General features: G+C 57.8%; 3 protein-coding genes across 3 annotated transcripts in view; 1 reads left to right on the forward strand and 2 right to left on the reverse strand.

Annotated features, from left to right (window-relative positions):
• The first annotated feature begins 568 nt into the window (after positions 1 to 568).
• On the forward strand, positions 569 to 4,951 carry CLU (clusterin). Its single transcript, XM_010708055.3, is given in 9 exon segments — positions 569 to 841; positions 1,398 to 1,546; positions 1,623 to 1,793; positions 1,867 to 2,092; positions 2,095 to 2,283; positions 3,370 to 3,483; positions 3,968 to 4,194; positions 4,398 to 4,582; positions 4,760 to 4,951. Coding segments are annotated over 9 exon segments (1,353 nt in total). The 5' UTR covers positions 569 to 756; the 3' UTR covers positions 4,767 to 4,951.
• A 376-nt stretch (positions 4,952 to 5,327) lies between these two features.
• Positions 5,328 to 9,326, reverse strand: SLC35F6 (solute carrier family 35 member F6). Its single transcript, XM_010708056.2, has 6 exons — positions 9,199 to 9,326; positions 7,061 to 7,133; positions 6,820 to 6,991; positions 6,471 to 6,683; positions 6,233 to 6,343; positions 5,328 to 6,009 (listed from the first exon to the last, which is right to left on the reverse strand). Exons 1-6 carry the CDS (start codon positions 9,273 to 9,275, stop codon positions 5,540 to 5,542), a joined length of 1,116 nt encoding a protein of 371 aa, XP_010706358.1. The 5' UTR covers positions 9,276 to 9,326; the 3' UTR covers positions 5,328 to 5,539.
• A 4,253-nt stretch (positions 9,327 to 13,579) lies between these two features.
• KCNK3 (potassium two pore domain channel subfamily K member 3) overlaps positions 13,580 to 16,103 on the reverse strand; it is an 11,938-nt gene continuing 9,414 nt past the window's right edge. Inside the window, exon 2 of the mRNA XM_010708057.3 lies at positions 13,580 to 15,430. Coding sequence (XP_010706359.1) covers positions 14,544 to 15,430 — 887 coding nt within the window. The 3' untranslated portion in view covers positions 13,580 to 14,543. The remainder of the gene's footprint in view (positions 15,431 to 16,103) is intronic.

Consider the following 16,103-nt stretch of genomic DNA (forward strand, 5'->3'; position numbering starts at 1 on the left):
CTGTTGGGGTTGCACAGCTGCTGGCAGTCCATACGGACTCACTATGGGGGCAGAGCTATGCCCCCCCTGGTTGCCCCAGCACCTCTGTGCCTTGGGATGTGATGCACCAGGCAGGAATTTCCCACAATGCTGTGTGCTGGGCAGGATGGGAGGACATCATTATTTTTTTATTTTTTTTTGGGGGGGGGGGAAGACAGCAGTTATTTTGGGGGATGATCAGCATTTGGGGTGGGGAGGGGTTAGCAGGTTTTTTGGGGGGGCGGATTAGGGGGGCAGCAGTATTTTTGTGGGGCAGCAATGGGGCCACGCAGCAGCACCCACCAACGATGGTGCAGTGGGGCACAGGGCCAGGACCCCCCAGGGAGGGGCTGAGCCCAGGGACAGAGCCCCGCTGCAGCTGACGATTGCACAACGTTTTATTTTTCAGCCATTTAGTAGCCTCACGCTGCAGCTGAGCTATTGCACAACACTCTTGCTTTTTTTGGGGCAGCCCCATCGCGGGGCTTTGCTCCCCCAGCCCTTCCCCATATCCTCCCCTTTTCCCCCCCTCCCCCCCCGTGTGAACACAGGGAGAAGAAAAAGAGAAGAAAGTCCCGCTCGGTGCCTTGGCTGCATCGGAGTTTGGCACAGCCCTACCCGACGCTGTGCCCACGGCGGTGGCCCTGTGCCCGCTGCTGACTCACAGCCCCGTGCCCGGATCCCAATCCCTCTCACTGCCTTCACCCACGCAGGTCTGGGCAGCTCTGGGACGGGACCATGGCGCTGCTGCTGCTCGCCCTGCTCAGCCTGGGGCTCGTCTGCCAAGGGGGGCAAGGCCTCATGCCCCCCAGCGAGCTGAAACGTAAGTGGGGGCTTTAGGGTGTAGGGGTGGGGAGGTGCAGGGAAAGGATGCTTGAACCCATTGCTTTTGGAGAGGTCGTTCCCTGCTGGCAGAGGAGAGGGGTGAGTGCTGCGCCCGTGGGGATGGGGCTCAGCATCCTCATGTGAATATGGGACAGGGGCTGGATGCTTAAAGGCGGCTACTGGGTGGGGGGGACCCATGGGTGACACTGCCCAAATACTGTCTGCGGAGGGCAGGGGGATGCAGCCCCAGCTGGATTAAGGTTTGGCTTTTAAGTCACTTTTTTTGAGTTTTGTGAACTTGACTTTTGTGAGCAAATGTTTGCATGCACTGGGGGAAATTCAACTTATCTTGGGAGCAGTGAGCTCAGAGATACTCATCCTTCCTCCATCTCTCCCTCTCATCCATCCATCCCCTCTCCCTCCCTCCCTTCCATCCCCTTTCACTCCCTCACTTCCTCCCTTCCATCCTCCCTCCTTCTTTCCCTTCCATCCTTCCTTCCATCCATCCCCTCTCCCTCCCTTCCATCGATCCCCCCCATCCACCCTCCCTACAGAGCTCTCAGCAGCTGGCAGCAAGTACATTGACACTGAAGTAGAGAACGCCATCAATGGGGTGAAGCAGATGAAGACACTGATGGACAAGACCAGCAAGGAGCACCAGGCAATGCTGCACACGCTGGAAGAGACCAAGAGGAAGAAGGAGGTGGGTGAGGTGGGGAGAGCTGGGGGAGCAGGGCTGCAGGGAGCTGATCTGGGGGAGTGTGTGCTGTGCCATGCAGGAGGCGGTGAAGCTGGCCTTGGAGAAGGAGAAGCAGCTGGCAGAGAAGCAGGATGTGTGCAACGAGTCGATGCTGTCACTGTGGGAGGAGTGCAAGCCCTGCCTCAAGCACACCTGCATGCGCGTCTACTCTAAGATATGCCACAGCGGCTCGGGGCTGGTGGGCCGCCAGGTGAGCTGGGCTGGAGGTGTCACAAGGGGCGGTGGGGCTTTTGGGCTCTGTGCTGACCCCAATCCCACCACAGCTGGAGGAATTCCTCAACCGCTCCTCGCCCTTCTCCATCTGGGTGAACGGTGAGCGCATCGACGAGCTGCTGGATCGGGAGCAGCGGCAGGAGCGGCGCTTCGAGGACCTGGAGGAGCGTTTTGGGCTGATGGAGGACGGCGTGGAAGACATCTTCCAGGACAGCACCCAGCTCTACGGGCCTGCCTTCCCCTTCTTCCGAACGCCGCCCTTCGGTGGTTTCCGTGAAGCTTCGTCCCACCTGTGCAACGTGTTCACCTGGTGCCACGCAGGAGGCTGTCCCGAGAGCTGCACCCCTTCTTTCAGCACCCTGTGCACGGCTTCCACCGCCTCTTCCAGCCACTCTTTGAGATGACGCAGCGCATGCTGGATGGGGGGCACGGCGCCTGGGAGCACCCACTGGGGGGCTTTGCCTCAGGTAGGAGCGCAGCACCACCACAGTTCCCCCTCCTTGTTAGCGTGGAGGATGAGCTCAACCCTAATATGAGACGGTGGAGAATCCACATGGAAACCTGGGAGTCTTAGGCTCTGCCGTTAGCAGAACTGGGATGGGTTTTGGGGTGGTTTTCACCTATAGTTGCACCTCAGGGGGGCTAGATGCCAGAGGGATGAGTTGGTGTTGGGTTTGGATGTGCTCATGAGGGGCCGTCCCCATGTTGTCACCATCCCTGCATTGTCACCTCCGTCACTGTCTGCTGGGTCAGAGCCATGGCTCCACGCAGGGCAGCTGGGAACAGGGCTGTTTGCAAAACAGAGGTTGGCACAGAATACTCTGGTCCGGAAAATGTCTCATTTCGGGCCAGGAAATGTTTTTCGGTGAAGTCAAACTTCCCTGGAAAAAGTGCTTGAATGGTTCACAAAAGCTCTGCGGTGCAGTCTGGGCTTGTTGGACCAAGGCCTGGAATGGGGGATGTCCCCCATCCGTGTCCCCCACTTATCCGTTCTCCCCATCTTCCCATGGCTGCCCAATCCTTTCTTTGGTCCCCCATCCATCCATCGCCCCCACCCGTGGTCCCCCATCCATCCATTGGTCTCCTATCCATTGTTCCCATCCACCCATGGTCTCCCATCCATCCTTATTCATTGTTCCCATCCATCCACTGTCCCCACCCATGGTCCCCCATCCATTCAATCATCCCCTATTCATTGTTCCCATCCACCCATGATCTCCCATCCATCCATTGGTCCCTTATCCATTGGTTCTAGTCCATCCACTGTCCCCACCCATGGTCCCCCATCCATTCAATCATCCCCTATCCATTGTTCCCTTCCACTTATGGTCTCCCATCCATCCATTGGTCCCTTATTCATGGTCCCCCATCCATACATCGGTCTCCCATCCATTGTCCCCATCCAACCATGGTTCCTCATCCATCCATCAGTCCGCCATCCATGTCTCCATGTCTCTGCTGGGGTGATCATGACTGGGCAATGTTATCCTTGCTGAGGCCACATTTTGGGCAGTCGAAGTGCGGGGAGCTCTCTAATGCATTTCTCTCTGCAGAACCCCGTAACTTCAGCACCGATCGCATGGTGTGCCGTGAGATCAGGCGCAACTCAGCTGGCTGCCTGCGGATGCGGGACGAGTGCGAGAAGTGCCGGGAGATCCTGGCTGTGGGTGGGTAGGGGGCGGAGGGGGTTGCAAGCTGGGGGCTGTGACTGGCTGAGGAGGTGCAGGGTGAGGTGGGGAGGGGGCTATGAAGGGGTGCAAGGCAGGGGATGAGGATACAGGGGGTGGGATGCAGGGAGTGGGGATACAAGGGGTGCAGGGGATAGAAGGGATGAGGATGCAGATGGTGGGGATGGGGGATGCAGGGAATGGAGACACAGAGGATGCAGGGGATTGGGATGTAGAAGAATTTTATGCAGCGGATGAAAGGGGGTAGGGATGCAGGGGATGGGGCTACAGGAGATGGGAAGGGGGATGCAGGAGATAGAGGTGCAGGGGATGCAACGGATGGGGATTTAGAGGATGGAGGTGTGGGGGATGTAGAGAATGCAGGGGATGGGGATGCATGGGATAGATGGAGGTGCAGGGGATGCAGGGGATGCAGGGGATGGGGATGCTGCAGTGCTCCCTGACCTCCATCCATGCCCTGCAGACTGCTCACAGACAGACCCGGTGCAGAGCCAGCTGCGGGAGCAGTTTGAGGATGCCCTGCGCCTGGCTGAGCGCTTCACCCGCCGCTACGATGACCTCCTCAGCGCCTTCCAGGCTGAGATGCTCAACACCAGCAGCCTCCTGGATCAGCTCAACCGCCAGTTCGGTTGGGTCTCACGCCTGAAAAACCTCACGCAGGGCACTGATGGGTTCCTGCAGGTCACCACGGTGCGTCCCTATTGTCCCCAGGGCTATGCCAAAGGCTCTGGGCCCCCCTCCGTGGGTGAGGGAAAGTGGGTCAGGGGGAGAAAGAAGCGATTGTGTGGTCCCTTCTGCACAATAGAGGCCGTGGGGCCGGGTGCCAGAGCTGGGGAGGCAGCGTGGGGGTGTGATGGGGACTGAGCCTTCTCTCTGTGCCCCTTTTCCCGCAGGTGTTCTCCAAAACCCCCAACCTTGAGGACCCGTCAGCCCCTGCCGACACGCAGGTGACGGTGCAGCTCTTTGACTCAGAGCCACTGTCGCTCACTGTGCCTGGGGACATCTCCTGGGATGATCCACGCTTCATGGAGATCGTGGCCGAGCAGGCACTGCAGCACTACAAGCAGAAAAACACCATGTGAGTTCAGGTCCCCCTATCCCCTACTTCCCCATCTCCTGCACCCCCTAGGGCTGTATGCCACAGGCTGGGGCTGCTCTGAAGTATTAAAACCCTTCAGCAGCCCAGGCTGAGGGCTCAGCCTGCTTAGGCTGGGGGCTTTTGTGCCTCACCCCCCTCCCTTCCTTCCTCTGGCAGAGAGTAGCTGTCCTTCCTGCTGCCCCATCCCCACATCAGTGGGTCAAAGGCCATTACCACCGCTCCCGCTACTGGGCCCTCCAGGGCCTGAACCAGACAATAAAGGTAGAGTGAACCTCCCCGTCAGCTGCGCTCTCCTCCTGTGCCTTCTTGGGCTGTGCCCCAGCACAAATAAACCTTGCGGAAAAAACAGCTGTGCAATGCTGGGATGAGTCGTTGGGTGTTGCGAAAGGGGAGAAAGCTGAGCACTGCCATCACTGACACCTTCCTGTTCTGGGGTGAGCAGCTGGCCTCCCCAGAGCCAGCACAGCAGGAGCGGAGCCGCTGTGGGGCCGTGCATGGGCCCCCATGGCTCACTGCCTTCCCTTTCCCATGGCAGCTGGCTCAGCTGCAAAACCTGGCTGCTTGGGACTGACGCACAGATGCTGCACACATGGGTGCTCTCATCCTGCAGGGATAGGGGGAACACAGGGATGGGGGCACACAAGGAACACACCACCCTAAGGGCAAACCCCATCATCAAGCACCTTGCTGGACCCTCCCCTCTGCCAGGATACCACAGAGCAAACCATGGGCAGGAGCACTTTATTTGGCAGCAACACAGGTCGTGGATCAGTGGGGCCAGCCCCGTTGCGAGCCTTCTGCCTACCAAGCTGGTCCTGTCCATGCCAGGGAAGGGCAGGCAGGCACAGCCCAGCAGTGTCCTCCCCACGCCCCCATACAGTGAGGCAGCAGAAAGGCTCCTCCTGGAAGGAGCACAAGTCCCACAGGTCACAGCGCTCAGCGTTCACTGTTGATGGTAGTGTTCTCTGCATGCAGCAATCTCTCCCGTTCGGCCTCGCTGCCATCAGCCCTGCTCCGGGCCAGGCGGGCGAGCATAGGGCGGTGCAGCCCATTGTAGAGGGCAGCACCCATCAGCAAGATGGCAAAACCCAAAATCTGCAGGCCGTGGAAAAGCTCCCAGCCCAGCGCCAGGCTGACAGCCCAGATGACGACGGTGCGGAGGCTGTCCAGCACCATGCGGGTGGTGGCACTGATCTCTTTGGTGACGCTGATGCCGGCGAAATTGAAGAAGGCGATGCTGCTGATGTTACCCAACAGGGCCAGGGCGATGAGGGGCTGCCGGCCGATCTGGCAGAAGGCATCGAGGGCATCCTCCAGCACCTGTCGGGGGTTCCCACTGAAGCTGCCCGCTGGGATGTAGTACATGGGGACCAGCAGCAGGGCCAGGATGATGAAACCGAAAAAACCTGGGGAAAGAGGGAATGACACACGAGACAGAAGCTGGCTTCAAGCACAGCCCAAAGCTACCTGTTCCCCCTGTGCCAACCATTCCTGCAATGTAGTATCCAGCCCCCAAACCCCATCAGCACTCCCTGCCCCCCACACAAAGCAGCTCTCTCCACACTGCAGCCCTTCGAGCAAAGCCTCTTCCCAAAAAAGCCCTCAGCCCGGCCCCACACAGCAGCAAACCTTCGGTGCCGACAGCCCGCAGCGGGTGCACATCATGTTTGTAGACAAACTTCTCCTCCAGCACCATCTGGATGGCAACGATCACCTGTGCCATGATGATAAGCAGGTCACCTGAGGAGAAAAGAGGGAAAGGTTGAGCCCTGCACCCCTGGGCAGACAGTGTGGCCGATCTGGAGCTGTGCACAGGGAGGTGGCCAGTGTTATTTCCCTGCAGCCACCCAGCAGGGCCACCACATACCAGTTATCACCTCGCTGAGCTTGTGCTTCTGGTCGTGGCTGCTGTGCAGGTCAGCCAGTCCCACCACCACCAGCCCCACGATGGTGACCAGGATGCCCAGCCACTGGCTCAGCTCCAGCTTGCGGCCCAAGAAGGCCACAGAGAGGAGCCCAGTGAAGATGATGACGGATCCCCGCAGCATCTGGAAGCTGGAGGCACTGGTCATGTTCAGGGCTGCGTGGGGAGAAAGCACCCTTGAGTTGTGTGTGCCACCATTCCTCTGCTCAGGGGTCTGGTCTGCACCCACCCCAAACGCCACTGCAGGAGGCTCTGAGGTCTCAGAGAGGCAAAGCCTCTCCCCAGCACTCACCCACATACATGATGCTGGTCCCAGTCATGTCGCAGAGTGCAGGGGGCAGGAAAAGCAGCGAGCTGAAGGGCTGTGATGGTGCCATGCTGGGCTCCGGCCTCCGCCGGTCCCTCCACAGCAGCAGGTAGAACACAGCCAGGCAGGAGAACTCACCCAGGAACATGCCCACGGCCTGTGGGAGAGGTGGGTCAGGGTGGTTGGACCCAGCGGGATGCCCTACAGCACCAGGATGGGGTCTCACCTGCAGGAAGGGGTGCTGGAAGCTGTGCTCCTTCATCCCACCACAGCCAGCAGCGCTGAAGTTGTCAGCCCATCTGTGAAGGAAAGTAGCAGGGTTAGGGCAGGAGACGGAGCATAACCCAGTGCACACCCACCACTGGCTGTGCCCTCTGGAGTTGTGAGCACAGAGTTGGACCTCCACCTGCCAGATGCCACTGGGACAACCTAGAGAGAAGGGAGTGACCAAGGGCATTCCTGGCTCTAGCTTGCTGCTCCCAGTGATGCTTTCGGGTGACAAAACCACAAGCAGCCCCTGACCTGGAGGAAAGCAGCTTCTGAGTGACAGCTCTGGGGTCAGGGTACAGCACTGCCTGTGTTTCCCAGGTGCTGGGAAGAAACTGCACTGCTGGCCCTGCTCCCAGCCCTGAGTGACAGGTGAGGAAATGGACACCGCTGGTGTCATGCACCATCGCTGTGTCACGCACCACTGCAATCCACTGTCCCTGCTCCCATTTCTGGGAGAGGAAGGATCCAGCCATGCAGTGAGGAGAGCAGACTGTGGGGGGTTATCCTGATATCCTCCCTTTACCCATACGTCACCAACTTCGGGGGCTATGGGCCAGATGGCCCTGAAAGGAGGCTGGATTGCAGCAGCTCCCACTCAGCCACAGTGTTTGGGGGTACAACGCCCCTCTTTTGGATCTTCCAAGCTAATATATTGTCCATGCTGGACAGAATGGCACTGTCCCTATGGCACATCTCAGAGAGCCTATGCAGGGCTGGACCCCAGCCTCTTGGTGACACCACACACCAACACAGTCCCCATAACACCCCAGCACATCCCCCATGAGCAGGTGACACGTGCCCAGTTCTGCTGTGTGCTGCAGAGCTGCTGAGCTCAGGGGAACAGGCAACAGGAAGGCCCCAGGGGCTTTGCAGCCAGGCCAGCAAGATTTCAGTATGACTCATCCCCCTCTGACCGCTGCAGCCCCTCCGTGTGTGTTTCGCAAGAGCCTTGGATGGGCAGTTCACTGCTATCTTCTCCCTCTGTGTTAACACCATGCCTCGGTCTCCCCACCTATGGACACAGTTTGCTGTGATCAAGGCCAAGCAGAGACTTAATGTCATCCCTGCAGAGCTGTGCAGAGCTGGACAGGCGGGCCCATCCTGCTTGGGCAGCTCTCAGCAGCACCCACCTCATCCTGCACACAGCTGGAGCTCCCTAGGGGGGGCTCAATCACAGAATCACAGAACGGCCATGGTTGGAAGGGATCTCAAGGATCACAAATCTCCAACCCCCCTGCCACAGACAGGGCCACCAACCTCCACATTTAATACATTTAATAGACCAGGCTGCCCAGGGCCCCATCCAACCTGGCCTTGAACACCTCCAGGGATGGACCGGGCATCCACAGTCTCTCTGGGCAGCTGTTCCAGCACCTCACCACTCTCCTAGTAAAGAACTTCCCCCTGACATCCAACCTAAATCTTCTCTCTCTCAACTTCAAACCATTTCCCCTTGTCCTGCAGTTATCTACCCTTTTAAAGAGTTGATTCCCCTCCTGTTTGCAGGCTCCCTTTGGGTACTGAAAGGCTGCAATGAGGTCACCCCACAGCCTTCTTTTCTCTAGGCTGAACAAGGCCAGCTCCCTCAGCCTGTCTTCGTAGGGGAGGTGCTCCAGTCCCCAATACAGCCCAGGATGAGCTGCAGCACAGAGCAGGTGCAGGGAAGCCGGTTCGCTGGGTGCAAGCATCTGCAATGGGGCCAAGCAAGCCCCAAGCCCCACATTTCCCCTTTCCTCCCCCAGCAGCAGCAGCAGAGCTCCCAGCCCAGGCTTGGCCCTCCCGTCCCAGTGCCATGCGGCCCAGCTGGGGGTACATAGCGAGGGGCTGGGGAGGGGTGGAGGAAGTGCTCCAACAGCCAGGAGTGGAAGCAAGAAGCCCGGGCCTAGGTGGGCATTGGGGTCTGGGCCTGAGCCTGGGGTCTGGGGCCTAGGATCTGGGGTCTGGGCCTGCGGTCTGAGATCTGGGACGTGGGTCTGAGATCTGGGACGTGGGCCTGGGATCTGGGACGTGGGCCTGGGATCTGGGATTGGGCCTGGGATCTAGGGACTGGGCCTGGGGAAGCCCCTCAATGCCCGAGCGGCAGGGAGGACTCACTTGGCCGCCAGAGTGTTGATGGAGCCGGTGAGCAGCATGAGGGCAGCCAGGCCCAGCTGGTACCGAGACCACGCCATGCTCCCACCGCCGCCGCCGCCGCCTCCCGCCCTGCACCGGGGCGGCTGAAGCCCCGCCTCTCTTCGACTTAGCCCCGCCCTCCGGCGCTTAGCCCCGCCCTCCACCCACCTCCTCACTCTCCCATTGGCCACGCTCACACGCGGCCTCGACCACGCCCCCTCCCCTTAACCACTCCCCTTCCCCTCCCCTCTGTGCGTGGCCACGCCCACATCGCGCTTGGCCACGCCCCTCGCTGCCCATAGGCAGGCCGTGCGCTCCCCCGCGGTGCCCCCATGGCAGAAGGAAACGTCTGCCTCCATGCTCGTGTCCCCACGCCCCCCTGTCCCCGTACCTCCGTGGTGTCCCCCGTCTCCATGTCCCCATTTCCCCCTGCCCACGTACCCCAAAGTGGTCCCCTTCTGTCCCCGTGTCCCCTTGTCTCCATGCCTCAACGTCCCCCTGTCCCTATACTGTCCCCGTACCGCCGTGGTGCTCCCCTATCCCCTTATCCCCCCCCCTCCCCATATCCCCCTATCCCCACGTTGTCCCCGTGTCCCCGCACTCTCCAGGTGCCACCAGATGGCGCTGCAGGATCGGTGCCACCCTCGGCTCTCCCACTCGTGCCCCCACCTCGAGCGAGGCCACATCCCCTCCCCCCCCCTCACCCCCCACTCTCTCGTGGTGGGGAGCATCTCCCAACCCCCACCAACCCCTCGAGCTCTCGCTGTATCCCCCGGACCCGTGTGGGCCCCTCGCCCGCCCCCCCACCCCCCATCTCCGACAGCCGGAGACGAATTGTTTTTCCATCCGACGTCAGCCCGGGGGCCGTGACCCCATGGGATGGGGGGAGATAAGGAGCCGGGAGGGTGGTGGGGGGGGAGAGGGGTAAAGAAAAGAGAAATCTAGAGAAAGCCACGTGGTGTTAACCTTTCCGATGCTGGAACCTGCAGGAAACACGCGTGGGTATTGCATCCAGTGGGGATGGAGCAACGCAAGGGGGGGTCCTCCAGAAATAGAGAGGGGGAGGGAAGGCGGAGTGAGACCTCTGGGCCTCCACCCACCTGCCCTGCTGCATTTTCCTTCTTCGATGGCACCTCACTCACAGCCATTTCTCATCGTTTCTCATGGCAGATATGAAGGCAAACAGCCCCCAGCCCTCCCCGCTGCCTTTGCCCATGGAAAACGTCACTGCAGAGGATGGGGCATGCATTGCACATACATGCACACACGTGCAGTGCACACAAGCCATTGTACACACGTGTGCACGCTGGGGTATGGGGCTGGCATCCATGGAGGGAACATCTGGGGAAAGACTGCATCCCTGGGAATGGGGCAGTGAGGACGCCCAGCACACTGGGGTACTCTGCAGGCTGCTGGCATGGGGTTGGTCCCTATATGTGTGACTTATTTGCACACCTGTGAATGCTCATGCATAGTCATGCAGCTCTGCACCTTCATACTGGGGCTGCCTATCACCAAGCAAGGCCCTGCTGTAATTAACAAAGATGTGATGTTGGTCCCTTCATTAAGAGCACGCTCTGCTTATTTCAAACCCTAATCTGATTTCCTGCCGGACGGACAGGAGGATGGGGATGGGTGGGGAATGGCACCGCCAGCCGGAGATTTTCCACCCGTTCTTGTTTGCTGTGCTTTGTTTTCCACAACTTCAAACAAGCACTTTGCCCTCCAGCATTGTGGGGATGGGAATGGAGGTGGCACAGACACTGCCATGTGTCTCCATCCTGCTCTCATCCATGTGGCCCCAATGCTGGATAAGGGAAAGGGGGGGAATGGGGGGCATCCCACTCTGGGACTTCGGGCAGGCAGGGAGCAGAAAGAGTGCTGGGAAGAGAGAGACATCCAGCCGGGTGACATCAGTATGCAGAGGGCACAGGGATGTCAACCATGGAGATTTCTGCCATGGAGATGTCAGTCATAGAGATATCAACCAAGGAGATGTCAACCATGGAGATGTCAACCACGGAGATGCCAACCGTGGAGAGTTGTCAGCCACGGGGATGTCCACCATGGAATTAGCAACCAAGGAGATGTCAGCTATGGAATTGTCAACCAAGAAGATTCCAGCTGTAGAGACATCAACCATGGAGATGCCAACCATGGAGAGATGTCAACCACAGGGATGCCGACAATGGAGAGATGCCAACTGTGGGGATATCAACCATAGGGATATCAACCAAGGAGAGAAGTCAACCATGGAAACGTCAACCATGGAGATGCCAATCGTGGAGATATCAACCATGGAGAGATACAAGCTACAAAGAGACGCCGACCATGGAGATGCCAATCAGGGAGATGTTGACCAAGGAGATTACAACCATGGAGATGCCAACCATGGAGACAGCAGAAGTGGAAAGGGTTTCACATGGAGCCCCTGAGAACAGCCACCTTTGCTGCTCCCTGCCTGAACCCAAGGGTTCTTCCAGCCCCTGAAGTCACCACAATGTCCCCTTTGGTGGCCATCATCCCCAGCATCATGTGTACATGGCACAGCTCAGCCGTGTCCATCCCTCTCTCCTCCCCTTCTTTGCAGGGTACCCAGAGGAAAAGGCCATGCTGCTTAACACCAGCCAGGAATTTTAAGTCTCTCCAGTGCACTGTAAATATTTGGGCTATGAATGACACGGAAATATAAATAATCTGAGAGGTGGAAAAAAAAAATCACTCGTCCAGAGGAGGATGGCAGATGTGAGGAGGGAGTAACCAGGGGCAGGGATTTATGGCCATGGATGGGATCCCCCTGAGCCTCCCCCGCTCCAGATTGAGCAGCCCCAGCTCTTTCAGCTCTCTTCCCAGCAGAGCTCCAGGCCCTGTGCTGGGCTCTTCCCGTGTGCCCACATCCCTCTGGCACTGGGGGGCCAAGCACTGATCCCAGCATCCAGGTACAGCCTCATCAGTTCTGGGTAGGGTGAAAGGTGCTGATGGAAAAACCACCTCCCCATCAGCTGCTGCAGCCAGATCTGCTCTTCACAGGCTTAACATGATTAGATTAGGTGCTGGGTTTGAATGAAGCCCATTTGATCCACTTAAAGGCAGGAGAGGAGCGCTGGGCTCCGCTGATGACCCATAGGGACTCAGGTGACCCTGACCTTGAGATGTCCTCATAGCCATCAGCACAAGAACCCACCCAGAGGCTCGGAGCGAGGTGCCCCAAGTGGTGCCGAGATTCCAATCAATCTTTATTTCTCTCTATATTGAAAGTAAATCAGCAGTACAAATATACTTTGGCATGAGAAACTGAGTAACCTCATTGGGGGAATTCTGTTCCCCGTCGGTGTCCTAAGGATGAGACAGATGCAGAGAGCAAAAAGAAGTTCCCTGGAGTCATCAGCAAGATTCCCACAAGACTCCCTTACAATAGATATTTATAGATTTCTATAGATACGATTATAGCATCATTTATAATAAATATCCTCTCTGGTATCTAACAGTATGTACACATCATCAAGTATTAGAAATACATAGTTTTTCTTCTGTTAAAAGTTGAGAAAAGAAATGCCTCGCTGGGGACAGGCATGCTGGGTTGTCCCCCAAGTCCTGGTGGCCCCTGATGGGGTTTTGGGGGAGTCAAAGTGAAGTGCTGCTATCCTGCTGTCCCCCTGTCCCCAGTGACCTGTGCTTTCATTGCTGGAGGACGAGGGGTGATGGAAACTGTGAACCATAGGGCAGGGAGAATGGGGCATCCCACAAGCTGGGCTCATAGTGCTGGGTGCCATGGGGTGCCATGGGGTGCCTTGGGGCACAGACTTGGAGATGTAGATCGGAAGGGGTGAAGAGGAAGGTGAAAACCTTCCCCATACCTCAGGCTGTCTCCTTCCCAAATTCTTTGCCCAAGGTGACAGCTCCAGCCTCAGAGCTGCAATTGGGTGCAAAAGGGATAGGGATCAGGATGCTGATGGCACCCTGGGCACCACCATTTCTGGATAGAACACTGAACTTCTTGGTCATGGGTGACATTTTCAGCTACACGACTCCTGGTATCTCCCCCCAACAAGGAACAGTAAAATCTCCATCTAAACCCCTCTTAGCCTGATTTATTGTGTGCACACCACGGCAGTCTGGCTCCTACCCTGCCCCATGGAGCCCACAGTGCTCAACACACCCCGCTCATGCCTTGCACACTTGGGCAAGAGGGTGGGAGTGGAGGGTCTTTGGGCTCCCCAGCAGAAGTGTGTATGTGTATCTGAGCTGTCCCCATGCTTGTTCCCCCCAGCAGCTTTCCATCAGGTTAACACACTCTCCAGGTCTTCAAGTTTCACATTTTGAGGAGTGGTTTGCAAAATAAAATGAAATACAATAAAATAAAATTAAAATAAAATAAACTGGTGGCCCCTGCTTCTTTCTCCTGTCACAATTGGCGAAGACTTGGACAGGACCAAGGGCTCCTGAAGCCATCCTGATTCCCCAGGATCCTGCAGCTATCCTAACATCCTGAGGTCCCAGCCCACTTGGAGGCTGCAGTCCCACTGCATCAGACCCCAGACATCCTGGGACATGAGGAAGTTCCTCACGTTGTGACCAAGATCAGATCTTGGCCAAAGTGTCGATGGTACACAGGGGGTAACAGAGTGGGATCTACATGGAGATTTGTGAAGCATGGGGTGTATGAAGGTGATGGAACATGGCCTACATGAAGCTTCATGAAGTCTGGGTCACACATGGGGGATGATGGAGTGGGGCTATGCTGAGCTTTGTGGGACTTGAGGTCCATGGGTGGTGATGGAGTGAGGTCTACATGGGGCTCAATGAGGCCTGGGGTGCACAGGAATGGTGGAGTAGGGTCTACACTACTTCAGGCTGGACATTAGGAACAATTTCTTCTCCCAAAGAGTGGTCAGGCACTGGCACAGGCTGTATGGGGAGATGGTGGAATCACCGTCCCTGGAGGTGCCCAAGAAATGTGGAGATGTGGTGCTCAGAGATATGGTTAGCGAGCATGGTGGGGATGGGTGGCAGTTGAACTTGGTGATCTTGGAGGTCTTTTCCAACCTGAATGATTCTATGATTCTACGATACATGGAGCTTCATGAGGCCTGGAGTGCATGGGGGTGATGGAGTGAGGTCTACACGGAGATTCATGAAGACTGGGACACACGGAGGTAGTGGAACGGGGTCTGCATGAAGCTTTGTGAGCCTGAGGACCGTGAGAGGTGATGGGGAGAGGACTACACGGAGCTTTGTGAAGACTGGGGCACACTGGGGATGATGGAGTGAGGTCTACACGGAGCTTCATGAAGCTTGGGGCACACATGAGGGTGATAGAGCAAGGTCTACACAGAGCTGCGGCGCTTCATGAGGCCCTGGAAGGCCGAGAGACTGTGGAGGCCGGTGGAGACGGAGCTGATGGCCGACCGGCGGGCGTTGCAGAAGCATCGGTTGGAAGGGGTCTCAGGACAGCGGCCGGGCGAGGAGTGGCTCTGCTCCACGCAGGTGTCCGAGGTGGACAGGTCCCTGGGGATGATCATGGGGATGGAGTACTGCAGCTTCTCCCTGCTCTTGTACCACAGGCACGAGCACATGGACTGGAAGTGCAGCACCTCAGCGTAGACATTACGGAGGCCACCTCCACCACCCCCTGCTGCCACTGCTGTGGGTGCGGACGAGGCCGTGTCCGTGGTGTGCACACTGCTGGCCTGCCCATTGCGGGTGAGCAGCGCCCGGTGCTCAGCGTCCCGCTTCTCATCCTCGGCATTCATGGTCATGAAACGCAACACCACCAGGTTGAGGAAGGCCCCGATGACCGTCAGCCCCGTCAGGATGTAGACGAAGCTGAAGGCCACATACTGAGGATTGTTCTGCAGGGCCTCATCCTTCTGCAGGGCCACGTAGTCCCCGAAGCCGATGGTGGTGAGCGTGATGAAGCAGTAATAATAGGCATGGAAGAAGCTCCAGTGCTCGTAGTAGGAGAACGCAGCCGCCCCGATGCACAGGGTGCTGATGCAGGAGAAGAACCCGATGGTGACCATGTTGGCCATGGAGACCTCTGCCCGCCTCATGCCCAGGCACTTCTTGATGCGGTGCAGGAGGTACCTGACGAAGGTGTTGATCCTCTCACCCAGGCTCTGGAACATGACGAGGGTGAGCGGGATGCCCAGCAAGGCGTACACCATGCAGAAAACCTTCCCACCGTCCGTGCTCGGGGCCGCATGGCCGTACCCTGGGGAGTGAAGCCGAAGAGAGGTTGGCATTGTCACCATGCAACTGGTGTCCCTTCCTTGACCATTTTTCCTGAAGCTGGGACATCTGGGATGGGCCCTGGATGGGGTTGCATGGTCCCCTTGTTTGGGGGATTTGGCCACTGCATGTGATATCACCAAGGGGCTGGAGATAGCTGTACTCAAATGCGCCTCCCAGGACAGTCTCAGAATGGCCAGGTGGGGCAGCAAAGGAGAAGGGGAGAAAAGGGATTTTTAAGGAATCAAGAGAGTTGAAGGTGGATTGTTATCCTCTGTTACCGCATCCCTGTATCCCTGCATCTCTGCCTCTTTGTTTTCCCATATTTCTGTGTCCCTGCATCCCACTGAATTCCATCCAGAAGCTAGGGGACCCTGCATCCACGCATATAGCCCTGCAGGGAGCATCTGGACTTCAATTAATCTCCTGCCTGCGCAAAACACATGCAAATGGGACTTATTCTCTCCCTGTGGTGGCGGATTATTTGCTTGTTATGGATCCCAGATCCAGGCAGCTGAGCATGTGGAGTGTGGGGATGCCTGCCCAGCTGGCATGCCGAGGGGCTGTGTGCTGCCAGGAAGAGCCCTTGCCACCAGGCTGCCACCATTTGCTTTTCCCTGTCTTTTTATTTCCCTTCCCTTCCCTTCCCTTCCCTT

This window comes from Meleagris gallopavo, chromosome 2 (genome assembly GCF_000146605.3).
Source record: "Meleagris gallopavo isolate NT-WF06-2002-E0010 breed Aviagen turkey brand Nicholas breeding stock chromosome 2, Turkey_5.1, whole genome shotgun sequence".
NCBI classification, from domain to species: Eukaryota; Metazoa; Chordata; class Aves; order Galliformes; family Phasianidae; genus Meleagris; species Meleagris gallopavo.

Bases quoted from the DNA above. Each gene is read 5' to 3' on its own strand.
- SLC35F6 (XM_010708056.2), bottom strand. From the start codon at position 9,275: ATGGCGTGGTCTCGGTACCAGCTGGGCCTGGCTGCCCTCATGCTGCTC. The intron at 7,134-9,198 runs GTGAGTCCTCCC...TTTCCTTCACAG, and splicing joins ATCAACACTCTGGCGGCCAA to ATGGGCTGACAACTTCAGCG. The intron at 6,684-6,819 runs GTGAGTGCTGGG...CTCCCCACGCAG, and splicing joins GACCAGCATCATGTATGTGG to CCCTGAACATGACCAGTGCC.